Here is a 19,936-nt window from a genome sequence, read left to right as displayed (position 1 = left end):
ATTGGCAACATTTTGTCAGCACCAAGAGTGAGTAGAGAGATCACAGCAAGGAAATAAATATTCCAACTGGAAGTAAAAGAAGCTGAGCCAGGAAATAAGCTGTGCCCCATCACTCCTTCTCCCACAGCTGCTTGTAATAAATGGTCTGTTGACCTGATGTTAACATTTCCAGTTTACAGTAAGCAGCATTTCTCTTAAACAAGATACTGATAAAGTGAAACAAGGGAATAGAGGGGGTGGAGAAGAGATTTGCAAAACATGCTGGAGTGAGAAAGTCGGAACATACCGTGTGTGTCTCGGGAGTGAGAACATGTCTCAGTGTGTGAATAAATATATAATGTATAGACATATGCTCTCTCTTCTTAGAAACTCTTTGGGTAGTCCCAGATTTTGCTGCTTTCAGTAGCACAGCAAAGTAAAAGGGGAAAGTTGGAGCTGGTGATTGAAGGGTCGGAGGATGGTGGTTGAAATGGAGAATCCTTGCTCTCCTAAAAGGAGATTGGTCACAGAGAGGGACTTGAGCATAACCCGAGCCAGTGTGCAAGGAGCTAGTTGTCTGTCTGGAGAGACACAATGCACTCAGGTTTGCTCATTTTCATCTTGCAGATAAGGGCTAATGCTTCACTAATGGAGATCAGATTTTCATACAAACTCGGTTGACAGAAAAGAGCATGGGAAGAGGAATCAGATAAGTGTTAGCACAAAGTTATTTGTTAAATGGATTTTTATATTGTTTTCTAAGAAGCCTGCACAGAGCTGTTGTCCTTTTTTTAATTCCTCTTCTGGCATTTGTTCCCCTTTTCACTGCCTCCACAATTCTCCCATTCAAGTCGAAAAAGCTACCTCTGAAAGACCAGTGTAACATTAGCAGAAATTACTAGCAGCAGTGATTTCAATATTCAAATGGACAATATATTTAGTAATAGACTGGGAGTTGTATAAATAGAGTATGAATGCCTGGTAATGAATCATATCAATAATTTTCACATACAGACTGTGCCTTACATTTCTCAAAGGCCTTTACAAATACCAATTGATTCTCACAGCATGCCTGCTTGGTGGAGGAGTTGTTATTAGTTCTAGTGGAGGGTGAGGATATTGAGATGCAGAGAAATGATGCTGCTTGTGTAGTTCATGCTGGGACCCAAAGTGAGGAATAAACTTGGAAGCTCCTGACTCACAACTCTTAATCATGGGACTACACAGCTCTGCATGATTTCTTTGGCTTGGCTGGAAGTGGCAGTCCTCATGGAAAGAGGTCTTTGTGAGACCCCAAATTCTGGGGTTGACAGGATATGGGTAAAGGCAGGAGTAATTAATGCAGAGTGAATGGCAGAACCTGATGGAGCTGTGCTTTAAGCTCATAGTCAGGAGCAGCACTCGTGCCCCATGCAAGTCCAGGCCTGGAGGTTTTTTGACCTCTGGAAACATGGTTTTCCATGCAGAAAAGTGGCAGCTGATGCAGCCAAAGTCCATAAAGAGAAAAGGGTACCTTCAGTCCGGCTATGCTTTGTAACTCTCACCCACCTCAGTCAGGGAGGGTAAGAGCTGAAGAGTGCCTGAAATACTGGAAGTCTCTTTTCTGGTGTGGTGTCCAACTCGGCATTCACCACATTGCCCATATCTCTTTACTGTTTCCCTTCTTAATTCTGCAGTAAATTCCTTCAGCCTTTAATGTTTCTCCTGGTGGCCCAGGGATGCAGTCAGTGATGGAGATCTTCAGCAGAAAAGAGGCAGGTTGTGTGGCACATGCTTCAAACAAGGGAAACCTAATTTATCTTTTGCCCTCGTGTTGTACTGAATTCACCAAGGGTGACTCACTACTCAGGAGAACAGGACATGCTCTCAACTTGTACAAAACCATGACATGGTACTCCCAGCCTTGCTTTTAAACACATTTTATTTTGTCATCTTACTTGGTGTTTTGAGTGACACTGTACACGGAGAAGTTGTCTTGAAGCTGGTCACAGTGGCACTTGGCTTTTCTTTTTTTTTCTGAGAGGTTACATCATTTCCAACCCATCAGCATGTTAAGAATCCTTTAAATTGGCAGAACAACATGCACTACATTGCACTTGTCTGTACTGAATTCGTTCTGCCGTAGCATTGCCCAGTGACCCAAATTTCACAGGTCCTCCTGGTCCCTCGCAGTTCACACTCCTGACCCACCTAAGTCATTTCGCCCTCTTGTAGTTTTTTCTGTGCTCTAAATCATCAGTCATTGGGCTGAAACTATCGATTCTTGTCATCATATTGCCACTCTTCTTCATGAATCTCCTTGGAGGCTGGCAGGGGACTGAGGACTGAAGGATAATCCAAATTCCTCTGGACATGAGAGACAAAGGAGGAATGGGCAACCTAAAATGCCTTTTCAGAATTTAATTGCTGAGCCCCAACCCCAGTCTGGCAAACTCCCAGTGCTCTTCACAGAAGAACCAGAGACAGAAGGCCCCAACCTGGGACCCACAACCCAGAACCAAATTTTCCACCTTGTACTTGTGGCCTTTGAAACGAGCATGTGTGTTTCTCAGACCTCTCCCACAGAGCCAAATTTTAGCTTTCAAGCTTTAAGAACTGTTTTAACAGCTATATTAATACTTTTTTTTAGTGATCCTCACCTGTTCTAAATAATATTTGTAGTTTCATTAACTCTTTCAGAGAAGAATTTGTATATTAGTGTCAAGTGGACTTTGTTCTACACATAAACTATGCTCTTCCAGCCGGATTATGTTATATTCCTCCAGGCTCTACCTCAGGTATTTTGTTCCATGAACTGAGTCTAGCATGTTTAGGGAATAGCTTTTTTTTTTTTTTTTCTTAAGAAAAAGAAAGAAAAGGGAAAACATAGCAACGACAGCATGGCAACAGCAGCTGCTGCACAAAAGAAAAATAGGCAAACAGACTTCCGAAACATATATTCACTGGTAAGCTATTTTTACTGATTGGTGAGTATGTGGGAGTATAATAACAAAATAAGTGAGAAAATAGCTTACAAATAATTCATAAGTAACTTTAAATGAGAACATATCTTAATGATTTCAGCCTCCTAGCTAGCCCTCATGCTCTATGAATGTCCACATGCACAGACTTAAAGGTCACCTCTGATCTTCACTATTTATACATTGCAAATTCATCCATAGACATGTATATAAAATCCCATGCAAAAAAATAATGTCAGTGGAGTATTAAGGTTAAATAACTAGGCAGTAAAAAGTAACGAATTCTGTGTCCCTGCACAGCAGCTTAAGGAAAAATCCATGTCATTGCATCCACCTTTGACCGGAGCAGAGAAGTTTCCTGGCTCTCTGGGTATGGAGAGACCCCAGAGCCTGGGTATTTTGAGGGGACTTGAAGGAGCTCCTGGCTCCACTGTCAACCTGCTTTGTGACCCTGAGCACTTGTCATTGCTTCGCTGGGGACCTCTTTCCCCATTCCACTTTTGTCTGGAGCGCACAGGCAGGAACCTCCAGCACAGAAACACACCTTTGGGCAGAGCCCAACCACACATGGGGCCATGGATGTGCTGAAAAGTGAACATAATACAGAGTAACACCTTCCTTGACCAGCTTGATTAAGTGGGCAGCATCCCTGCCCATGGCAGGAGAGTTGGAACTGGGTGATCTTTAAGGTCCCTTCCAACCCAAATTGTTCTAAGATTCTATGAAATTTTCTGCTTCACCGTCCTCTCCCCAAAATTTTCCCACTCTCACTGCAAACCAGTAAACTGTGGGAAGTCTTAACTAAATTCAAAATAATTCATTGAGAACTTGAGAGAAACGGCCTCAAAAGTGTTGAACTCCTTTACAGTTACAGCCTGATCTGTTGTGCTGTGTAAGCCTTTTTTTCCAGTTATGATCCATGGGAGACTGAAAGCAAACACAGTCTCTTAAGTCTCCTCCGCAATCCCGATGCTTTTATTGGCACAGAGAGGAACCCAGCTCGGCCCTCTGCAGCCAAAACTAGATTCATTTGTCTTCAGAAACAACACAAATCTGTTTTCCTGGTTAAATAAAGTCATTTGCAGGGCTCTGTTGTGGGGAGGATGTGTCAGCTCGTCCTGAATGGAGCAGTCATTAGGATGAATGGGTCGGTTGTTGGGCTGGAACAGCCCTCTGCACACTGAAGGGCCCTTCCCGAGGCAGGCTGAGTCCTCTCTGGGACTGTGCCCGCAGCAGGCACGGGATGCTGCAGGTGCCTCGGCATCACTGCCGGCTTTATTGTGGATACCCCCTTTCTGCACCGTTACATGGAGTTTGGGATCGATTTACTGCAAAATTAATCCCACATCTTGCACATTCCCTTCAGCCCTGTGTTTTGGGAAAGCTCTGGTTTCTGCAGCAAAGGAGGCCAATGGGACTCGAGCACTGAGTCCTCTGTGTGGTCCTGTGTTGCCTTGCCAGTGTTGGAAGCCTATTTCTTCTTGTCCCTCAGTCTCAGGTAGTGCTAGTGCTTCCCTGCCCTTCAGGGATGTGATAAGCAATGACTAGATAATGTTTTTGATTCTCCTCACTGCTGTAGAGTTACTTGTTCTGGAAATTTTGGTGTGTAACGGGTAGGAGAAAAGGTTGGTGATGTTCTCCGGAGGACATCAGGAATGCGAAAGCAGCAGCTAAAGTGGTTTGGTTCCCTCTGAGGTTTTTTTTTTCAAATGTAGTTGAAAACAAGTGAGTGAAATGAGATGCTTAGAAGCACTTTGTTTGTAAGATTCTTTCTGGTTTTAAATTACTTCGTTTAAACATCTTTGTCCGTGAAACCTCTGAGGGAGCTCATCTGCTTGTTTTCTCATCTGCATCTTCTGCTTCCTGTCTGGTTTTTACGCAAGAAAAAATGCAAGTATCTCATGTACATCTGTATATACAGAAATAAATGTAATTGAGTTGTAAAACACAGGCTGGTTGAGCAGGACAGAGGTCAGTGATCTAAAATAATCCCAACACTTTAGTCAGGACCTGCTCTGTATTACAGTTAAGTGTTTGTTGAGGTGTTTTCCTCTGGCCTTCTGCTACAGCTGAATATATATTAATGCTGTTTCTACAATGTATTTAGAGCACAAATAGCCTGGATTTGAAGCACTTGAGGAAATACTTCTTGTCTCTTTCACTGTTTTGTTTGTATTTTTTGCTTGTGAAAACAATTCTCAAGAGCATTGTTAGGTGGGTCATAGCAGGAACACCTCTGGGCGCACTGGGGAATGTGTGAAAGCAGATTTCGAGAGCTTTTATTTTCACACCATGTTTCAGCTCTGTAGTGATAAATGTTTTCTGGAGTACAAACCTGAGTCCCTCCTCTTGCTCCTTGAAATGTAAAAAGGGCTGCTTTATTATTTCAGGGGTTTGCTTGCAGTCAGGTTGTGTTGCTTTTAGGCAGTGACAGAGCTGATCAGCAGCATGGCAAGCAGCACTAAGTGGGAACTGCTGTTGATTTTAGCAGCTGATGGCATTAGACAGGTAGGATTGCTATAGGAGCTGAGGCAGAGAGAAAAGGTAATGGCATAACATGGGAAAAAATGAGGGAGGATCAGATCTTTTAGGCAATTCTGTATTGGCAGTTGACCTACAACTTAAAACAAGCCTGATATACACTACCAGAATTTTAACCAAAGCCTCTGGTCTATGTGCTGGGTAATTCCCATGCCCTTGAGCAGGTGGGATGAATGCTGCCAAGTGCAGACATCTGGGGGAGAAGCATTTGTAGGCCCCTGAAAATCGTCTTAATTCAGTGGGGGAAGAAGAAATGTGCAGCATCCTGGATCCACAGGGAGAACCAGCCCATGCTCACACACACCTGGCTCTAAAAGCCCCATTTCATTACACACCAAACCAATATGGGCTTCTTTCAGCCAGACCCAGAGCATCCTGGGGGTGAGTGGATGTTGGACATTGGCTTTCTTGCTGCAGCATCATAACCACAGATAGCCCAGTTATTTCAAATGGGCCTCAGCCAGTATGTTCAGATTTGATTAAGAACTTTTTGAAAGATAAGAAGCATTTAGAGCTAAGGGCTGGCTCCAGCCTTAGTTATTTACATCAGGATGGGGGTGATAAAATCTTTTATTAGTGTCACTGTTTAAATATTTTGGCTTTCTATTCCAATATTGTGGCAAGAAGGAACCATATGTGTTCCTAGAAAGAGAGCCTAGTGCAGCCGTTAATCAGGAGAGGATCTATTAATGTATTAAGATTCAGAATAATGAGCAAAACCAGCATGCACTGCAGAGACTAACGCATATCTTTAGTCTGCAGTTTTCAAATGTTTTGAAAATGTTATATTCCTCCATCTTTCTAAAGCTGGTTTTCTGCCAAAAGAAGTTCTCTTCTGTTGCTAATTTTGGAAAGGTTAAATCTATTTACAAAAACAAATATAGCATGGAGTGCTGAAAACCAGGAGGACGTGGGCACTAACAGGCTCCCAGGCTGCAGAGTTCACGGCAGGAGCTGACTTGGCCGGGAAACTTGTAGGCACGTCCTTTCCCTTTCCTTAATGCTGTGCAGAGTGGGCGACAAGATATGTAGCCCAAGCTCCAAAGCATCTCCCCATCACTGCCTTTCTCCAGAAGGCACTGGACGATGTATGTGTACGTCTGCAGATTGCTACTGGGCTTTAGGGAAGCTTGCCCAAAGATTTGGCACAGGGAAAGGGCAAATTTTAAAGAGCTCCAGAGTGGGAGACGTTGCTGGTTGAGCAGCTTGCTTGCCTCGAGGTCATTGCTAATGAGCAGCATCTTGCCTAAAGAAGTGAACATTACATTTTAGTGCTGCTATGAAAACCAGTCATACTGTCTCCCCTTTGTATCCCATGCTACCGCCTGCTTTGCTGTGGCATCTGGAACAAGCTGCACCAGGGAAGGGAAGGAAGCCCTCTTAGAGGATGTGGAAGGATGCTCAAGTGGTAGCAGAGCTCAGATGACAGAAGCTGGAGCATGACAGCTGTTACCGGATCATGCAAAAAGCCTGCCAGCAAAAATGCATCAATTTGTGTGATATCCGGGTGTCTTGTCTTCTGTTTTCATAATTGCATACATGGTGTCTGCATAAATCTTCCCTCCCCACCCCCCCATACTTCCAGCAAAAGGAGCTCACTGGCGGATGGCAGCACATCAGGGGGAGAACACCAGCAGGAAGAGACAACCAGTCAGATGTGTGTCAGATGGGGAGGCCCAGGGCCCCAGGCATATTCCTCGGAGGTTGCTTGAACATGGTGCATTTGCTAAACAGAAAAACCTCTCCTTTTCCCTTCGGGGAGAGGAGCATGTTCATCCAGACATGAGAACCAGCAGTGCTGTCTTGCCATGTTCTTCAGGAGGTTAGTGCCAAATGACAGCACAGGCGGCAACAGCAGAAGCTTTCAGCGAATGCCTCGTAGCCCAGAGGTCTGAGTGTCCCCTCAAGGGATACAGTGGAATTTCTTCTACTTTTTCACTGAATACAGAAATCTTCCTATTTACTCACTCCTTAGCTGCAGCCTCTGTCTCTTTGGCTGTGGACTTTCTTCTTATGGTGGGATCAGACCTGCTGGAGGAGAGAGGAGTCCTGTGACTCTTTGTTTCTTGTTGGGTTTTACCATTAAAAGCCCATTTCAAGAAAGCTAAACATGCCCAACCTGCACAGGCCAGTTGACTGATTTCCTTACTATCTGGTCTTCAGATTTTCCTGCCTGTGGACTACAAGTCTGGTTGAATAACACCACAAATAGGATTGCTGGTAACTGTCAGCTCCATGAACTCAGAAGTCTTGAGAAAGAAATGGTGGAATTTTAAAAATAATGACATCTTCTTCCTAGTATAAACTTTGACTTGTGGCTATAGGTGCAGTCTGAGAAATGTGCTTTCCCACAGGGGGTTTGTGAGCTGTTAAGGGTTAAGACTCATTCCTGAGGACACAAGAAAATCATTTTACATGTTCAGAATCAACTTTCTTCTTTGACTTTCTGGGTAGTGACAACTTATGCTTACTTTGGTCCTGCTGACAGTCGTGCTGATGACAGCGATTTCAAATGAAGAAAAACGAAGAAAATGTGAGCCAGCAAAAAAGCAAGAGCAGTAAAAGCACCCTCCTCAACTCACGCTAACATTGTGACATTTGGTTATTGATGTTGCAAACAGCAACTAATGTTATTCCCCAAGCCAGCACTTAAATTCCACTTTGGTAGATCATAACTATAAGCAAGTCACAGAGTCCCATAGGAAAAGGCAATTATTGACTAGTTCTTCTTGCTCTCAGATGAGCAATGCCTTTGGTCTCTGTAGTGCTGACTGTGGTGCAGAGCCCTGGCTCTGAGCAGAGGTGACTAATACGTGTCACCCGTTTCCTTGATGTAAGGCTCAAACCTGCAGTTTAGCCCAGGGTGCCAGACTATGACAAACAAGAGCTAGAGGAGAGTAATGAATAAACATGGTGAGAGTTTCAGCTGTAATCTGCCATCAGGTCCATCTGTTACTCCTTCCCCCACAAGCCTTGCAAACTCAATGAGCCAGGAACAGGCATGCTCCATATACTGTCCCACCCTTCAGACACATAGCTAAGGTCTAATTGTCTGCTTGTTGTTAAGCTGATCACTTACAGTCTCTTCAGCCATTTTTGGTTACAGGATCTTGTTCAGTTCTTTAGCATTTCATCCACCCCATTTATGACAAGACTTCCAGAAGGATACCAAAAAGATGAGGGTGAATGTATTAATCCCACGGTGGTGTCCGCAGTGTTGCAGGGTGGCAGTTGCTCCAGTGAGATGTGCCTCGCCAGGCGAGTGTCATCTGCCCATTTAACCATTCCCTGCCTTGGGCACTCACCCTCTGCCTCGTGCAAGGTGAGATGCCAAATGAGGGAGTTCCCAGCTCCCAAATGAGGGAGTTCATTTCAAGCTGGCAGCTGGTGAGCCCGGAAGTCTGAATCGCCTGTTTTCACTCCGTGTCATGTGCAGGCACGTCAGCTGAAGTGAGTCTTGAGACTTCCTGGTGATTTGCTCTAATCCAGAGACAGGAAAGCAGAGGGTCCTGGGCAGGAATATGATGCAGGAGCAGCCAAGCACAGGAGCGGTGTGTGCCTGGTGTGTCTCAGTGAGCAGTGAAGGCTCCAGCAAGCTCTGCCTGTTGGTAAGTGGTGGTTTGCTCTGGGGGGTGGGTGCCTATCTCCCAGGCGACACCACAGCTTGCAAAAGTTGCCATCAGAATTTTCCGTGGTTCCAGACGTCTCTCGTCAATGCAGAGTTTGGCAAACTTTGCTGCTCATGTTCTCTTACAGACCTCATGCTCACAGCTGCAGTTCACAAGTGGAGTTTCTCCCTGCTTTGGGAACCAGGCCATCTTAATTACAGCCCACACAGATGATTTTTTTTTTGCATTTCTCCCATAGGTGCTTCCTTCTCATGTTCCAGAAACTGTATGTTCTTGGTTTACTGCTCCTCCATTCCTTCCAGCTCGGAGAGCTTCCAGCAAGGGAGATGGAGAGGAATGTGATAAGCTTGGGTGGTTAATGAGCTCCCTGTCTAACTGAGGGATTCTTGTGTGCTGGTTTCACTTACCAGTCCTTGGTATCTCCCTCAAGTTGTCTATGTTCTTCTGGCTCTCCTGGGGGAAGGGTTTGGGACCTGGTTTGAGTTGCACCTACTTCTCCCTTTGTGCTACACCACCATGTTCACCGGGGCCAGGCACGGACCAGAAAATGCCTCTGGATGGCAGGGCTGGAGAGCTACATGAGGCTGTGATTTGGCTGGGAAAACAGAACTCAAAAAACACCCAGTTCCTCACATTGCCAGAGACAACTGCAGAGTCACTGCAGAGAAAGTAACAGGAGATTTTTCTCTCCCTAATTTATGTCTCTCCTGCATATGGCTTCTGCGGAGTCACTGATGTTACAGACAGATGGGTTGGCATTTTACTAGACAGAACACATGGGCTAGATGTTGTTAATGCTTGTTAACTACTCGCTCTGCAGCTTGACCAGTCCGATACGGTCACCTCGCAGATGGTTGGAAAGCTGCAGCCTGGGTGCTGGAGCGGTCCAGCTCTCCCACACGTGGTGTGACAGCAGTTGGGATAACGTGCCTTTGGCTGCTCTTTCCAAAGGGCTTTGTTGTAGGTCAGAGATAGCCATGGCTGGGGGATCAGCACGGCTTCCCTGAGTATCAGGGAAAGACACTGGTTTGTAAAGATCCTGAGCCTTTTGTGGAGGCATTGGCTTTAAAGGCTTAATTTCTTAGTTTGGATTTTAATGTGGAATGGGGTTGGAAGAATTCTGTGAGCCCTGTGCCTTGCTGCCATCTATACTCCTTAATGCTTGATGTTTATAAGCATATTTGGCTGGTGAACACTATTTAGCAGACCTGAGGTCTGTTAAAAACTTATAATTTATGACCTCAAGCTCTGAGTACAGCTGACTGCCAGTATTAGTTTAGAGTGACATCCCATGGGATTTTCTTTTCTCTGATGTGAGTAGTCTGCTGTGATTTACTCTCACCAGTCTTGTATTCAGCTGAACCATTTCTAGGTATCACCTCAGCAAATCTCCACAGGGTGAATCTCCTTGGTTTGGAGATCCCATCAGCATCTGTGGATGCAAAAGTAGATGGTACAAGTGAATCCTTTACATTACCATCTTCCCTCTTTGACAGTAGTGAGGTTCAATTTAGAGCATAATGATTGGAAGCTGAATGCATCCTACAGATGAGAAAGGGAATTTTAGTTTCAGCACTTGTTCTCTAAAATTCTCAAAGCACTTTTGGAAAATGCATGGGTATTAATCCACACTGAGCAGTAGTTCTTCAAACCTATGATTTAAATTGGATATATTTGTCTCTGTCTGTCCTGAACTGTTCAGTAACATTAATGCACCCTGATAATAGCTGTCACATTTTACCCTGGGGGTTGTTCCTCAATGATAGGTGAAATCGCAGCAGTTCAAAGGCCTGTCTTCCAGGATGAAAAGCTCTATAGGAATATTCAGATATAAAATAGTAATAGTATGAATCAAAAAATACGCTTCCCTTATTTTAAGGCCTTTGATCTTATTTTTATGGCATCGCATTTGACAGTCCAAAGGGCATTAACCTGTAGAAGAAACCTCTTGAAAGAAGATGCTGACTTGCCCTCTGCTGCGCAGAGCACCATCCCCCAGGATTAACACCAGCAGCTTTCCCCCATGGAGAGGGGTGCAGCACTTCAGCACATGTCCCTGCTCTTTTTAAAGTTTCCTTTTTCACATGAGGTGCAGGAGAGCTCACATAGATCAAAACAGGGAGCTGTAGGGGAAGTTCAGTGCTGTGCTGCACACCCCCCTCTGTGTTTCTTTGCTGCTGAGCTGGTGCAGCATCCAGGACCCCATCACTGCTGTCACTCGTGTACACAGTGCCTGGCTTGTGTTTCTGATTAAGATTGAAGGATACGAGCTGACCTCTTGTTCCAAAGACATTCTGGGGTTGTGGTTCATCTCAATGTTGAATAATAAGAAAGAGAAAGGAAATGTTTGCTATAAATCTCAGTGCACACAGGGCTGTTTCTCACTTATCCCATCCCAGCTTTCAATTTTCTTCTTGGCATTGCCAGGCATTTGCTTTTCTTTGCTCAGCAGCTAAAAACAGCTTTTTCATTACATTTCCTGGAAGACCCTTTACAGGCACCCATCCCTCTGCCTCATAAATTCACTTTATATACCAAGCTGGCGACACGGAGGTCAGAGGTCTTAGCAAGAAGCAATTATTATAAAGAAGTACTCTTCCTCTTTTGGGTTATTAAAGGGGGGAAAACTTTGCTGCAGACAAGGAATGGTCATTTGTGAAAGGGAGGTGACTTGATTGATTAAGAGCTGCACGTCCATCCTGTGAGAACCACCATGGACAGGCATCCTGTAAGGCCAGCTGGAATCTGCCAGCTACCATGAAAAAGAAAGGAAGCCAATAAACAGTTTGCTAAATAACCTCATAAATATTTCCAGCCGTAAGCACATCTTGTGGTACAATTTGAGGTTGTGGTTTGTTGGTTTGGTTTGTTTTTTTGTTTTTTTTTTTTAATATTTCTCTAATTTTAAATGAACGGCCTGTAATTAAAGTGATTTAGAGGCTACCTGGGGACCTGGTATTTGAGCAGTGCGTGATGCTTAGGAAAGATTGATTGGTGAGGCATAACTCAATTGGGGGATTTTGATAATGATATCATCACCCAGGAGGGCCAAGTTTGAGCAATTAAAACTCAAAACCTCATGTTTGGGTTCTTATAACTTCAGCAGGCAGTTTCCACATGTGCACATACACACACAGACACATATATTTTCCCTGGGTATTTTCTGGGCACTCCAGTTTTTTGGCTGGCTCTCTGTATGGGCTGCCCCGTGTGTGTGTGTCTGTCCAGGGTGATCTGAAGTGATGATTTATCAGCTCTGCAGACTCAGGAAGAGTTTACCAGCCCTCTTGGCATCATTACTTCCCCCCTCAAACATCTGCACGTGGACAAGACGGCCTTTGACATTTAGAAAAATCTCGGCATCTAAAGCAAGAGGCAGAAACAAAAGGATTTTCTCATTTAAAGGTCAGAGCCGGCAGCTTCTTGAAAGATATTTTCAAGTGGGTTTGCTGGGCTGTGGCAGGGTTTATGTGAGTTAATGGGTGCTGAGAGAGGCAGTGGGTGCCATGGGGAAGGCGTCAGGGAAGCGAGGAGCTGTCAGGACCACCAGTGTGCCCGAGGCTTTGTGGCACGCATGGTAGTAGTGCTGTGGAGGTTTCGGGAGGTGATCGGGTGGAACAGCCAGCCCTGAGGGCTTCTGCTGACACATGAAGGGGTTGGGAAGAGGGATTGACTACCCAATGTGAAGAGGAGATCTGAGGGATTTAAATGATGAAGGCAAATTGCCAAACGGGTCAGTCTGGTGGGGAAATGGGCATAACCCACGTTGGAGTGGACAGCACAGCAAGTCTTCAGGGTAGGGTGGGGAGCACCACAAGGAGAAGGGAAAAGGCAGTGAGAACTGGGGCACAGAGGAGAATGTGGCCACAGCATGGCCCATAATGCCACAGCAGCCTGTGGACCTGAGCAGAGCAGGGAGAAGCTCTGTGTGGAGTGTCGGATGTGAAGCCGTGGAGCCCCTTCCGTCAGCGCACACGGGGGTGTTTGCCCTGTGTGCTCAGATGTGTGCTCAGAGCAGTTGTCCGTGGGGATGCAGCACGGACAGTGATTTATCGAAGGAGTGTAACAGATGAGATGGGGCCTTCGCAATACATTCACTGGGTAAATATCACCAGGCAATGATTCACTTGCTCCTTTTGACCCCTAATACATCTTAGCCTTGGAAAGTACCATCTACCACGGAGCATGGCCGAGCGGTATCTGCAAAGCAAAGGCTTGTCACCACGCCAGGGGGTGGAAAGCCTCTCTGGCAGCCCTGCCAGAGTCCTAGACGACATCCTTCCTCACGCCGTGGAGGTGTTTGCATCTCCTTTGTTCCCCAGCTGAGACACAGCAGTCTTGCCTGTTGTGCCTGGCACAAAGCTCCACCATCCCTTTTGTCAGCTTGCCAAAACCCATTCAGGAACTCCACCTCCGGCACTGGAGGTGTGTGTTTGAAGATGCAGGAACACATGTCCTGCATGGATCGCATCCCCAAAGGCAGTTGTGCTTTCTCAGTGTGGAAATCAAAGGTAGGATGTCCTCACTGCATGCTGAAATCTCCAGTTGTTTTGAATGCTGAAGCCCTCTTTTCCCTGTTTCTGCATTTCCACTCCTTACTTTCTCGATACGTCTCCATGTCAGCTCTCTCCTTGGGGCATGCAGCCACCCTCTTTTCAGTCTTCTTCCAGTGTCTGAAGGTCTACAGGACAGTGGGTCTTATGCTCAACCTGTATTTTTCAAGACACATCCTTTGTGTGATTCAAGTCACGCTGCATGCCAGGTTATAGTAAATGGTGGTTTTGGAGCCAGAGTAGGGATATCTGGGTTTTTAGGTATGTGTCAGAGAGAAGAGGAAGGAGACATACAAGACACTGAAAAGTGAGTGTATCTAGTTCAGAATGCACTTCTGGGCCACACTGTGAGCTCAGAAATGACTTAAGCAGCCACTGTCACACTTTTAACGTATCTACCCCTCGGCCAGTGGAAGAAGCAGAGGAGGAAATGCGGAGTCTGGGCTTTCAGGAAGCCTTTGTGTGCAACAGTAGCATGGGGGCAAAGAGCCATCTCAGGAGGTCCAGTGCAGACAGAAGTCCTGTATGTGTTACATTGAAGTGACAACAGTGTAGAGAGCCTCTCTTATGGTCCTTATGTTGGTCCATCCATCTCCTAGCAGAGATGTTTGGGAATGTCTGTTGCTCCTTCACATCTTCTGTGTTGTCTGCTCCTTGCTGAGATGGTCCCAGCTGGACCTGAGAACTCGCTTTTCTACCACACTAGTGCTTATTTGAGAGATTTTTATATGTATATCTAAACTATAAACCCTTGAATAATTTACCAGCTTCCAGGGCTAAGAGGAAGATTTATGATGTTTCCTTTTGGCAGGCATCTGCTGATCTTGACTCCCCTGGAAAAACAGTTGTACTAACAGCTCCTTTCTCCGAGCAGATCCAGGAGCAGCCACTCCAAGTTTATGTTGCCACGTGCTAAATAGGCCTGTCTTCTTGTGGTTTACAATACAGTGAAATCTGATTGCTCTGATTGCTCTGGGGTAGCAGAGCCTGCGAGGAGACAAACACGGTGCCACCCTTCAAATCTACAACCACAGTCCCACCCTTCCCCCAGCAGAGCCAAGTGTGTGGCAACAGGGGGCAAAGATTGATTTCCTTTGCTTCTCTAGAAAAGGTCCCAATAGGCCTTAAATCAGACTGAACTGGCAACAGAGCTTAGTGAAAGCTGAAATCTTTCCTTTTGCAAGTATTTGAGATCTGAATAAAACATAACATAGACCTGAATCTCAGTAGTTTAGTGAGCCAGACAGACTTTTCCCATGAATTAGAAGAAACCAATATAGGGCTATGTGCAGAGTACCTGAGAGATGGTGTTTTCCTAGTGCTTACCTTCAGTTGCTTCAGGCTGCTTTGAGGTCAGGGAAACTGAGGGTGAGGGGGCAATATTTGCATCTCTAGTGAAGTGCTGCACTTGGGTGGCTCGCTCAGCACAGAGGGGAAAGGGGGAGTGAAGCGTGATGTTGGTCCCCAAAATGTCTTCTTGCATTGACTCCTCTATGCGTTGTCTATGGGGTGGATGGGGATACTCAGAGACTCAGCATTTCCTTTGCTCCTGTGTATTCAGTTTGGCTCTAAATGTTGATGCTTTCTCTTTCACACTTTTCTTTAAAAGCAACAACACTCTATAGAGATGACATCAGTAGTGTTGGGGGGCAGAGCAGTTAGGGCCGGGTTTGAACATGCTCTGGCCTCTCCCACCCCATAACTCATGGATCAGTGACACTTGTTTCTGTTCCTCTCAGCCTCACATTTGATTCCTAAATGGGCTTGGGTGGTTTTGCCTTTGCTGAAACCTAGAATTTTTGGGAATGCATCGAGTGAATGGTGTGTCATGTGAATCGTTGTTTTGTGCTGGCACCTACAAGTTCTTGTTAGCAGGGGTTGTGTCCAGGAGTTTGCCTTTGAGGGTTGAGACTTTTTTTTACATTTATAAAAATTAATTAAAAATGAGTGGAGGGAATCCTAGCTATGAACAGTGAAGAGGAGGACTTGAGTACCCTTCCAGCTTTGAACTGCTAGAAATTTCATCTTTGTATTTTCATGAATCCCGTTTTTAGACCTGGAGTCACAGGCATGCTCTGCGTTAATCCAGAATGGTGTGAAACAAGCAGACCCTGCAGTGTTCATTCAGCAGGGCATCCCCCCCCATATGTTCCCCCTCGCTGCTCCTGCACACCCCTGTGCATCCCCCTGCCTTGCCGTGATTCCCTGCTCGCTCCCACGCCTCCCACCCCGGCACTTCCCTCTCTGCCTGCGGGTGCACCAGGCAGGATGTAGCCTGGCATTTGAAAAGAAATCCTGTGAATTAATGGGAACATATTGCTATTATTTCGTATAATCACTTTATTTGTAAAGCACAGGCTGCAAAGGTGCTCCTGCTGTTGAACCCAAAGCAGCAAATCTATCTGTATATCCCAGCCTATACAACATTATGAACAATGGGTGAAGAAAAAAAAAGCAATAAAAACAAATAATAAGAAAAGTAACAATGATAGCAGTTTTAAAACACTCCCAGGGGGGAAAAAAAGTTTCTCAATTTTTTTAAAAGCAGTGTGAGATTGAACGAACTGCACTGTAAGTGCATCCATCCTCCAGATTCACATGTAAACATCTCCTGGCAGAGGAAGAATTGCCTTTTTTTCCAAGCGGCTGCCTCCTTGCCTTGTGCCTGTTTCAGAAGTGATCATAAGAAACCTGAGTGAGATGTCTGGGTTTTGGAAGCTTTTTGGGGTTTTCTTTGATTTTTTGGATTTCCTGGGGAGGCAGAGGCCATGGAGATGAGGGGGAGGATGGTGCCTCTCTTGGCAGCTGAGAGAAACCACAATCGCCATTGAACTCAGCAGGAAATATCAGTCTCCTCAGAAGTATATATTTGCCCACATAACTTTCTCTGAACATTATCCTTCTTTCTCTGCTGCAGGAGGAAACTTTGGTTGTGAAGAATAGTAGAGAGAAATTACCATTAATCTCATAAAAAAAGGAAAAATAGTCAAATGTAGCCTTCACCCACGATGCTTGTGAGCTCAAAGTAGAGGAAATTTAAAACATTTATGTTGCTCTGTTTCTGAGGTCATAAAACACAAGCAAATGGTCTGGCACTGGATGCTAAATTTCTTAAGGAACTTAACTTTAATTAATTAAACTACTAAACCAATTAATGGATTTGCTTGTAAATTCTTAGAAAATTAATTCTGTGCCCAAAGAGTGTTTTAAAACTGCAAAGGAGTCAGTGTATTTCATACAGAGCTTGAATTCCCATTTTGGATGAATTCAATTCAGCACTGACTATAGAGACTCAAGTGATGCATTCATAATACTCGGACCTTCCCCCGAAACTGGCGCTTCCCATCAGCTGAATCCGAGGGGGATTTGCAAAACAAATCCTGTGCTGCTGCCACATCACCCAGCCCCTGTGCTCGCTCCTTGCTCTGCCACAGCCTCACATCGTACCTCTGTCTTTGCGTGGGCTGGGGATGTTTGTCCCTCGTGATGTCCCCGACTGGCTCTTTCATCTGCCTTCGCTGCCCCCTCCCCTCTTGGCCTCTTTCATCTGGCCCAGGGGTACCTCAGGTGCACAGCAAGCATCAGGTGGCTCTGGTAAGCAGCAGATCAAAGCACTGCACATCCTTTGGATCTGCTGAAAAGCAACCCAGCCAAAATGAAGGACGTTTAAACAGAAGCTAATTTACTTTTCCATGTGGAAACCTTGTTTCAATTCCCTGCCTGGCTCAGGGACGAGAGGGGTATCCTCAGTACTTTACACTCCTCACAATCCAAAGTGACCCAAACATGAGAAGTTCATAATTTAAGTGTGTCCAGGCTCCTGAGAACATGAAATCAGGAGGAAGTGGGTTCCCTAGGGCTCTGGGTGGCTATTGCTTCCCTTCTCTCCTGGCAGCTAAAGCCATGTCTTCCTTTAACATTCCCAGTTGGAATCTTGGCATCCTTTGACTGGGTTGGGGGGCTGCCCTGCTCCTGCACATCCCAGGGGATGCCAGCCGTGCCTGGCATGGCCTGCGCCATCCCACCTCGGATCCATCAGGAAGCAGAGCTTTGGAGCAATCAGGAATGGGAGCATTTTGAAGAGGAAAATGGCAGGGGAAAAAAATTAGCATTTGCGCTGTGATGTTTTTGCTGTTTATTAATAAACAAGCTGCTTTCGTACCTCCGGGGGCAGGAGAGGCTCCAAGCACTCCTTATTTCTCTTGCATCTAGCTTTTTTTTTGCTTGTTTTATATGTTACAGGAGATTTGTAATGTCTTCCCACATGTTGAATTTCCTTATTTTCATGAGAGCATCTCTGGAATAATTCCTCTGGAGGTTTTGGCTGTGCGCTGCCAGGCTGATTTAAACACTTCAGGGACGCTGTGTGGATCAGTGCTCACTGGGAAGAAGTTGTGTTAATTAGGAACAGGTCTGCTTCCTCCTACAGAAGTGGGATGACTTCAGAGATAAGTGTTTTCATGGAGAGAAAGCCCTTGTGCAGAGCTCCTGCCACCCGAGGCCTGGGTGGTGGTGGTGGCAGTGACCCCAATGTGGGCACTCTGGTTCTGCATTGGCAACGCAGACTTTTTCCAGGATGGTCAAACCCCTCATCCCCCATCACCACAGCTGTCACCAGGGAAGGCTCACACAGGGGTCCTGCCTGGGGACGTTGGAATGCAGATCTCAGTAACAGCCCAGTTACACCATGTCCCAAACAGATACTGTGTCCTTGATGACAGGCAGGTCCTGCCAAAGGAGGCTTCAGGGTGACGCTGCTTGCTCTCCCCCGCATCAAGAGGAGGTGAATTAAAACCCTGGGATATTAATGGGCTTGTTCTTCTGTCCCCTTAGGCCTCCAGCTCCTCTGGCGGAAAAATGCAGCTTCTGGAAACTGAGTTCTCACGAACCATCCGGGAGCTCATCGACCTCCACCTGCTCCACCAGGACAGCATCCCGGCCTTCCTCAGCGCCCTCACCCTCGAGCTCTTCAGCCGCCAGACCATTGCTTAGCGTCCCACTGCCAGCCACCAGCCAGGGCTGAGCGCTCCTGGGCAGGACACTTGAGGTAGCAAGGACAAATTCTTGTCTCCCTCTCCTAATTTGTGGTGTTGGGTCGCTTCTGTTTTGCAGGGAACTCCTTCTTCCCTACTTTTTCATGCTGATTGACACCAGTTCCTCTGAAAAGCATAATTTTCCTCCTGTGAGAGGGCAAGTCTAGCTCCCTCCTAGGGCTCTCCTGTGCCAATCCCTGCCTTTGAACTGGGCAATGTGTTCATCACTACCCAGACTCTCAGCATCTCTCTGGGAATACAGTGGAAACTGCTGGTTTGAGGAGCCCACAGCATTGCTGTTCAAAGCTTTTCCCAAAGGGATTCCCCAAATCTTGGTCCCAGCAAAGAGGTGAGCCTGCATGAGGCTGGTGCTTCCTGTCTCATGGTTCTTCTCTTCTAATGGGAGCCAAGGGCTTGGTCCCTGAGGACAGGGACCCAGGGAAGGTCTCTTGCTCTTACAAAGAGCTCATAACTCATCAGGGTTGAAATTATTTTCAAATGTCAGTTACCTGAGTCTGCCATCACTGAGCAGACAAGCATAAGCATCAATGGCCATTTGAAGAGCCTGTACCTGTGTTTACACCTCTCTGTTGTGTGGTGTGCTCAGATGTCACTGCCGTGCTTTTGGTTCCTCATTGAGACTCTTGGGCTCTTGGTTATCTCAGGACTGTAGAAGGGGGAAGGGAGTGACTTGGGGTGTTCTCACTGCTGCTGGTTTTAGCTTGCTGCCTGTCACCAGCCTGTGGGTACCTGTTTTGGGGGGTCTCCCTCCTCCTCTCCTCCATGGAGATGGAGCATCCCCAGAAGTCTGACATTTTGTGTTATAATGGGTATAGTTCTTCTGTGATAAGAATAAAGTGTAACTTCCCAAACTGGGTGTATGACTCCTTTATTTGGGATACACGCTGTGCCCTTGCTGTGCTCTCCTACAGGTAGAGGTTGATAACCACTCCTTCATCAATGATCTGATGCTGGTAGTGCTTTGAGAAGGGAGGACATCATTATCTCTGTTTTTCCAGGCAAGTCTCATTCATAGTATCATAGAATCATGGACTGGTTTGGGTTGGAAGGGAACTTAGAGATCGTCTAGTTCCAACACCCACTCCCATAAACCAGATCAGTGTGCTATGAATGTCTGTCTATGTTGATTTCCTCTTGATATCAGCAGGAACATACTGCCTAAGCTTGGAGAGAAGGTAGCAGGGAGCAGGCTAGAAAGTTAGCTTAGATGCTCACAGTGG

The 19,936-nt window shown here is 45.9% G+C and overlaps 1 protein-coding gene across 1 annotated transcript in view; it reads left to right on the top strand.

Annotated features, from left to right (window-relative positions):
* The window catches only part of MAD1L1 (mitotic arrest deficient 1 like 1), a 344,432-nt gene extending 324,865 nt beyond the window's left edge, over positions 1-19,567 (top strand). Inside the window, exon 18 of the mRNA XM_027878245.1 lies at positions 18,496-19,567. Within this exon, the coding sequence (XP_027734046.1) occupies positions 18,496-18,654 (159 nt within the window). The 3' untranslated portion in view covers positions 18,655-19,567. The remainder of the gene's footprint in view (positions 1-18,495) is intronic.
* The last annotated feature ends 369 nt before the right edge of the window (positions 19,568-19,936 follow it).

This window comes from Empidonax traillii, unplaced genomic scaffold (genome assembly GCF_003031625.1).
Source record: "Empidonax traillii isolate 1590-97213 ecotype Southwest subspecies unplaced genomic scaffold, ASM303162v1 scaffold39:size2480183, whole genome shotgun sequence".
NCBI classification, from domain to species: domain Eukaryota; kingdom Metazoa; phylum Chordata; class Aves; order Passeriformes; family Tyrannidae; genus Empidonax; species Empidonax traillii.
Note: the sequence above shows the minus strand (reverse complement) of the source record. Positions and strands in the feature narration are given on the sequence as shown.